This window comes from Phaethon lepturus, unplaced genomic scaffold (genome assembly GCF_000687285.1).
Source record: "Phaethon lepturus isolate BGI_N335 unplaced genomic scaffold, ASM68728v1 scaffold36524, whole genome shotgun sequence".
Classification (NCBI taxonomy): domain Eukaryota; kingdom Metazoa; phylum Chordata; class Aves; order Phaethontiformes; family Phaethontidae; genus Phaethon; species Phaethon lepturus.
The window spans coordinates 1-7840 of NW_010533178.1; the positions used below are offsets into that span (position 1 = coordinate 1).

Below are 7840 nucleotides of genomic sequence, written 5' to 3' on the forward strand. Positions count from 1 at the left end.
GGCTGGGCGCCGCCGGGCCCTGCCTGCTGGTGTACCCCGAGGTGAAGCGCCTCATGTTTCGCATCGCCATGAGGATCCTGCTAGGCTTCCAGCCCCACCAGGCCAGCCCTGACGGCGAGCAGCAGCTGGTGGAGGCCTTTGAGGAGATGATCCGCAACCTCTTCTCCCTCCCCATCGATATGCCTTTCAGCGGGCTCTACCGGGTAAGGCTTCTGGTGGTCGGGAGGAGAGGAGTGCCCCTGCAGCCTGGGGAGTGGGAGGGAGGGATGGCAGTATCGGCCTAAGTCCCACGTTGCTTTCCCTGCTGCCTGGCCAGGGCTTGCGGGCACGCAACATCATCCATGCCAAGATCGAGGAGAACATCCGTGCCAAGATGGCCTCCAAGGAACCTGAGGGTGGATACAAGGATGCGCTTCAGCTGCTAATGGAGCACACACAGCGCAACGGGGAGCAGCTCAACATGCAGGTGAGGTTCCCCAGGATGAGATCTGCCCCTTTCCCCCAGCCACTCTGTCAGCAGCAAGCTTATCTTTTGGGGGCCAAAAGAAGAGAGCAGGAGGCTCAACCCCTTCTCCCCATACAATAAACCAGCTTGTGTAGTGCACTGGGGTGCAAGAGGCTGCAACCAGGCTGTTGGCTGGGGAGCACAGGACCAGGGCCGTGTCCCCAGGGAGCATAAGCGCCACTCCCGTCCTGGCCCCTGGGTGTCTGCTCCAACCTGGGAGTGAGGCACAGGATGTGGAGTGGGCCTGGTGGAGATACTGTATTCAGGACCTGTTTTGTATTCCTCTGTCCTGTGCCTAAGGAGCTGAAGGAGTCTGCCACAGAGCTGCTGTTTGGGGGCCACGAAACCACTGCTAGCGCTGCCACGTCACTGATAGCCTTCCTAGGGCTCCACCACGATGTCCTGCAGAAAGTGAGGAAGGAGCTGCAGGTGAAGGTGTGTGCCTCCCCTGGAGCCATTTCACAGGAGCAGGCAATGGGAAGGTACCTGCCAGGTGTCCCAGGCAGGGCTCCCCTCAACCCCGATGGTGCCCTTCTTTTAGGGGCTGGCAGGAAAACACCACTTGCTGAGGGGCAGCTGCTTTGCAGTGCTGGAGCCCTGGCCACTTGCTCCATAAAAGTCACGGCAGCATCTTCCTTTCTAGGGGTTACTGTGCAGTCCCAACCAAGAGAAGCAGCTGGACATGGAGGTCTTGGAGCAGCTGAAGTACACGGGCTGTGTCATCAAAGAGACCCTCAGGCTGAGCCCTCCTGTTCCTGGAGGATTTCGAATTGCGCTCAAGACCCTTGAGCTAAATGTAAGCGGGACTTGGGCTTGACTCCTCCGTGCAGCTACAAAGTACTAGTGCGTTCCCGTAGCCTACCTGTCTTAGTGACCTGCAGGGATCCAGGAGGGGAGGTGGGGTGCACGGATGTGTCCTGTGCTGCCACTTCACCTTATTTAACATAGCAAGGCGCTTCATGTCTCCTCTCTCTTCTTTTGATAGGGTTACCAGATCCCTAAAGGTTGGAATGTTATTTACAGTATCTGTGATACCCATGATGTGGCAGATCTCTTTACTAACAAGGAGGAATTTAACCCAGACCGCTTCATGTCTCCATCTCCAGAGGATTCTTCTAGGTTCAGTTTTATTCCTTTTGGTGGGGGCTTGAGGAGCTGCGTGGGCAAAGAGTTTGCAAAAGTCCTTCTAAAAATATTTACAGTGGAGTTGGCTCGGAGCTGTGACTGGCAGCTGCTGAATGGACCTCCTACAATGAAAACGGGCCCCATAGTGTACCCTGTAGACAATCTGCCTACCAAATTCATAGGTTTCAGTGGCCAAATCTGAGAGCTCAATGCTTGCCTCTGGCTGGATTTATATATAGCATCTAATTATGTACATAGTAACTTTTTTTATAGCAATGAAGGCCTTCAAATATTTAAACTTGTAAATGTACAATAGTTATTTATGTCTTCTAAATATTTCAAAAGGCTATGATATTTTTTTCCCCAAGCACTACAATTATGGGTCTCCGATTCATAATTAGATAATGTTATTTCTATAGAAATAAGTTTTCCCCTATTTAAAAATCTTATTGAAAGCTGGCCAGCTAAGCATTTGAAGACATTTTCCAAGGGTGTATGTATTCAGAAATATTCTAAAGGCATTGGAAACAATGGTAACCAGCTATTCATCCAAATTACCTAAAATGGTTATTGTTTGAGAATGTTTTCAGTATTATTTGTGTCTAGATCTTATGTTTAATGTATGAATTTTAAGTTTGATAATAAAAGTTTATTTTTTATGATCCTCTGTATGAAGATCTGCGTGTATGCTAGAGAGTAGCTGTACCAGTGGATCCTAAAGGGTTTGGATGTAAAGTCAGATCTGCTTTTCTGAATGAGCTATTTGCTACTTCTGTGCTCATAACGCTCTCCTGCCTCCCACCCCAAATGTGGTTCTCGCTTGTGAATAGTAAATTGTTTTACATTTTAGCCTATACGTGGCAAGAGCAGTGCAAAAACATGCACACTCGTGGAAAACGGTATGGAGTGATAGGAAGTGGTACAAGTCTCTTATCAAGCACATAATCTTGAGCCATAGTAAATAAGAAACTAGAGGGAAGCAAAAGAATGAGTCTTTCTCTGTAGCTAGAGAAAATAGGTTGAAGAAAAAAAAAACCCATAAAGGTTCTCTCCTCTCTTATTACTGCTGGCCTGTGTAAACGGACCACTGGATCTTGTTCTGTGTTGAGTCTGCTGGCTATGAATCTTTACTTACGAAGGTGTCTCTTATCAGCTGGTAGAGCAAATAAAATCTGCTGGGATTTCTTCTTGAAATGTGACAGCTCCGACTAGGTCAGAGATAGAGCATGCATTTGGTTTAAGAACTTCTTTCCTGGAATTCAGCAAAGTGAAAACTAAAAGGCAGGCACTAATGTGAATTGATTAACAGGGAATCAACTGTTGATTTGCAATTCCCCGGGGGTGTGTAAGCGGGGCAGATAAAATGCCCTAGGCATGACCCCTGTTTTGGCTTAACTATACCCTTTTTTTGCCGCCCCCTCCACCCCCTGCCTCACATTACTACATCTATTAGTCTTCCCTCAAAAGTCAAACAACATAGGCTGGCTCTATAAACATCTACAAAGTAAATCAATGTAATTCGGTGTCACAAACACTTATAGTACCATATAGACTAATTTAATTTTTTGTTTGCTTCTGGAAAACAGTCACTTTTTCATTATGTTCTTCCAAGGTCAAAATTAAGGATGGAGTTAAGTTGCTCAAAATCACTGCAGGTGTTTAATAGCATCTATGAGGTTTTGGATTTTTTTTAAGGAGTGTTTCTATAATACATTTTATGTGCTTCCAGCTAGCATTTAAAATATATACGCTTCTAATGTAAGACCTTAGACAGAACCTACATGTGAACATATCTATCAAGATTTTTTCATATTCAATCTTTTGTAGTCTTAAAATACAAAAGATTCTTTTTAGATTGAGCATTCTTGGCAATGTTTGAAATTTTAAATAATTTTTATTATGCAAACATCTTATACCATTATGCTTTTCAGGCATTTGATTAATAATCTCAGTTTAAGACCCCTTTATTACCAATATTGTAGCAGAAAATTGCAAACCCTGATCCCAATTTGGAGGTGATCTGGAGTTTAGAGAACAGCAAGACTCTTGTCTTGGTATCCCTCGTTAGCATTTTCATCCTTAACATTAAAACATTCTGCAAATCCAAATAGATGCTGATACTCTTTAAATGTTTTGTTTGTTTTTAATTGAAGTCTTTTATATGTGTGAACTTTTTGCATGGTCTTCATATTATTTTAGTTCGTAATTTGTTTTTATAAAGAACGGGAATCTAAGTGCTGTCTAGAGAATACGAACACTCACAGTGTAAGTCTAAGGTGATATATGCATTTTTCTGTCTCTTTTATTTTTGAGTCATGTTTGCAAGGCTTTCATGTTTGGAGAGAAGAAAAATCATATATTTAATTTGATTTTGTCTGGACATCTGGGGGCACATCCTCAGCTGTTGTAAATCATGGCAACATAACCTATGTTGGGCACTGCCTCTGTATAGTTTATCTCTGTAGTTGAATGGTCTGTCACTGCTGTGTAATTTAGGCGTCTGGGAGTTAGCTTTAAACAAACTATCCCCAGAAATGGTAGCAGTGTAGCTGCAGTAATACGGAGCTCAGTGTGGGTTAATTGCTAAAATATTTGCCCAACTTCTTGAACAGGTTTTACAACCCCTGCTAATCTCTTCTGTGCAGCTGTACCTTGACAGCTTAGATGCTGGCTGCAGACCAGTTTCAGGTGAGCTCTAGTGTGATTACCTGCAGCTTTGCCTGCTCAGCAGTGGCTGGTGTGGGCACACGCTGAGGCTGTGGCTGCTATTTAGGGGCTGACTGGCTCCTGCAGCTCCAGCCCCCCTTGTTAGGCTGGACCCAGGCACTGATCTTGCTGAAAAATTATCTACCAAAAAACTAATTAATTGGGTTTTTTTTGGCAGATCAGGTCCTCGCTCCAGCTCCCTGCACGAACATTGTTTGTGCTGGGTGCTGCAGCGGCGATGGAGGTGGCAGGAAGGGGAATCAGCCGCTTCAGCCTGCTCCGCCGCTGGCGGGGGGGTCCCAGAGCCACGCTCTAGCTTTCCTTTCGGAAGCGTTACCATGTGTTACTGTAAGTGACTGGTGCTCCAAGGCTCACAAACGGACACACGTTCAGGGGCCAGATTTGGTGGGGAGCGCTCACTCCCTTCCTGTAATTGGGCCTTTTTGGGGTATTTCATAGTCCTCCTCTTAGTTGACCTGTCATTTAAAAGAAAAATCTTTGACTAGGTCTCTGAAAAAAAAATTCACGTGATTCAGCAGGTGCTATGCTTTGGTCCTGGAGTAGAAACCCATGATTTCTGTGTAGCATGCTGGTTCTTCTCTGAGGGCAAGGTGGGTTACTGGAACCCATGCTTCTCCTAAACCCATGTGAATAGTAGCTCCTGCCATCCAGCAGCATCTCTGGTGCTTAGAATTTCAGAAGTCTCCATGCGATGCTAAACATGTGGTTCTTAACAGCACAGAGTTATATCCATTCTTGAATGAAAATGACCTCAAAGAATGACATTGGTGTAAATTGACATTGAGAAATGCTACTTGATAAATCAATTCCTGATTGAAAGGCAGTAGTATGTTCAGATAAGTTCGGAACAGGTAATAGTGAATTTTGGTAATGCTTGTATGAGGAAGGAAAAAATGTGCAAATGAATGCTGAAGACTCATTGGAAATAAAAAAAATATATTGCTTGATTAAAAACAATTTGACCAGATTTATTTATTTTGTCCTAGTGGAACTAGGACGTTACTTTCATGTTACTTTCACGTTACTTTCAGCGGTTGAGCCAGGAAAGGATTTTTCTTTTCTGTTCATAAAAGCACCTTTCGATGGGACAGTATCATTTGAAGCCTTGTATACTTAAGGCTTTGCACTTACGTTTCTGACATTTTATCTTATTTTGTGCCTTTACTACAAGAATCTTTTCCTGGACCTTGCAAGATGAGAAGCTGACAAAAAGGTTGCCTTCTTTCTACCCTATTTGAACCTATTGTATGTTTTCTTATTGTATTCTAGTCAGTGATTTAGAATAACCTTTGGAGAGGTACCAAGAAAAATACTTAATAATATGTAAAATATTCCATCCTTGACTTTCAAGCGGTACTTTCCTAAGTGCTATAGGAAGTTATTAAGTCTGTTTTTACAAATCTGCGTCTAGTCATCTTTGAGAACTGAACAGTGCTATGTTTTGTTAGTTCTACACATTGGCAGAGGTGTTCAGGGTCGATGCTGATAAAAGAATATGCTCCAGTTGTTTAAAACTAATATGTGTGAAATTAGACCCCTAGATCCTTCTCTCTCTCTTTTTTTTTTTAAGCATCAGAATTGGTTTTAATGAGGTGTAAATTCTCAAAATTTGCTGTCTGTCTCAAAGGGAGATGCACTGCTTAAGCTCCCTGAAAATCCAACTACTTGTGACTTAGTCCCAAATACAGGTTAAGTAGCCTAAGTGCAAGCAACCCATCGCAGAGTTTCTTAATCTTAAAATTGTTACATATCATCTCTCCCAGAACAGTCTAACAGGATCCTATATAAGCCTATAGGATCCTATACAAGGCTGTGTCTCTGCTGAAAATTCATGGAAACCAAACTTCAGTCTATTGGCTTTTGGCAATGTTTTTGAAATTATGAAAGGCAGCCACAAGTGTCTGGGACATACCGCTCAGTAGGGTGTGTTCTAGCCCCAAATTAATTACTTTACTAATGGCTTAAAGGTACTATGTTGCATGTAGTTGTCTTCTCTATTGTAACAAAAAAGAGTGGGTAGATTTGCATAGCGTTCGTTTAATCCAGCTAGTTTTGTTTGCCAGGTGGTTTGTATTGTAAATTCTCTGTCAAGTTATACATCCAGCATGCAATGCAAAACATATACAGATTAGCAGCAAAGATTCGAAAAGTTTATTAGTTGCAACCATTAGAGTGATAGATTAGGAGAAAGGAAACATAACTGGCAGCAAGTTTAGAGAAGACTCATTACTAGACTGGCTTGCTTCACTTGTTTAATAATGTCTTACGAAAAATGTTATATGAGAAGTTCAATGAATAATGCAGTCTTCATTAAGTTATGTAAGTGAATGTAACTTCGTGTGTGGGTTAGAAATAAAATATTTAACAAATCTGTTTACATCCAAAGAGTAAGAGCAACGGAGACAGCTTTTAAAGAATCGCAGATTAGAATATTTAAAAAGTGACAGACAAGAGAACTTTGGTAGTAGGACATAATCGTGCTGTTTTAATAGGTGTTTACAACTTGTCCTGCAATTGCAACATAGGCAGGGCAACATACTAGTATTCTTAGTTAATTAAAGTGTTACTTGTTCCTTTATCAGCAGTCCCAACAACGCCGTCTCACTTGTGTGTGCTGTTAGTGCCCCAGGGACACATGCAGAACTTACTTGGGCGATTTGCAAGGATCATTTTAACAAAAGTGACTTATGATGTACTTGTTTGCCAGGTCATTTTGTCCACAAACACACAATCATTCATACACTGGTTGATTTAAATGATTTTTTTTTTTTCCCCATCCAATTTATGACCATTTAGGAAAACCTAAGTCTCTACGGGTTAAGTTTACACTGCCGTACAGGATAACTGCTACAACATGAGAAAATTATAAACCACGGACTAAATCGGCTATTGACAACATGCTTTCCTACCACACCCACAAATGCCAACCTTTCTTATGCCTCTCCCAAAACAAATCTTTGGATTTGGGCCTCGCAGCTTACCCAGAAGGTCAAAGATTGTTGGAAGCTGTTTTCGAGCAAAGGGGGGAATAAATTCCAGAGCTGAGGGCCTCTCACAGGATCTCTCCAGAGATAAAAGTAAGCAAAAGGCAGTCCCATGTGCACTCTTTCGGGTTGGAGGCAGGTCAGTAACTTTCGGAGGTGGTTGGGAGCTGAAAAGATCAGTATCAATATGGAGGTCTGGGTCCTGAGCAAGGTCTAGGTACAGCTGAGACAGTTTAAGGAGATGTGCACAGGCACACACCTACCAAGGTTGTGTTCTCATCTTTGTTAACGCTGCTTTAAATGACATTGCTTCCTCCAGGAATCACTATTTTGAGGGAAGAGCACTGACTTAGTTTAGGGGTTTTTACTGCTCTAGATGTATAGGGTCAACGTTAATTTAAAATATCTATGTATGAGAAATATATTGCTTTTCTGTGCAAAATGTCACCATAAGAAACATCTTTTCAGGATTTGATCTGACTTTGCAGTGGAATGATGG

The 7840-nt window shown here is 42.6% G+C and overlaps 1 protein-coding gene across 1 annotated transcript; it reads left to right on the forward strand.

Moving 5' to 3' along the window:
• Positions 1-5: 5 nt before the first annotated feature.
• Positions 6-2287, forward strand: LOC104619277 (cytochrome P450 26A1; the record flags this gene model as incomplete). The annotated part of the gene is made up of 5 exons (XM_010285093.1): positions 6-203; positions 317-466; positions 806-940; positions 1149-1301; positions 1491-2287. Coding segments are annotated over 5 exons (978 nt in total), but the record flags the coding sequence as incomplete, so codon positions are not given.
• Between the last annotated feature and the right edge of the window lie 5553 nt (positions 2288-7840).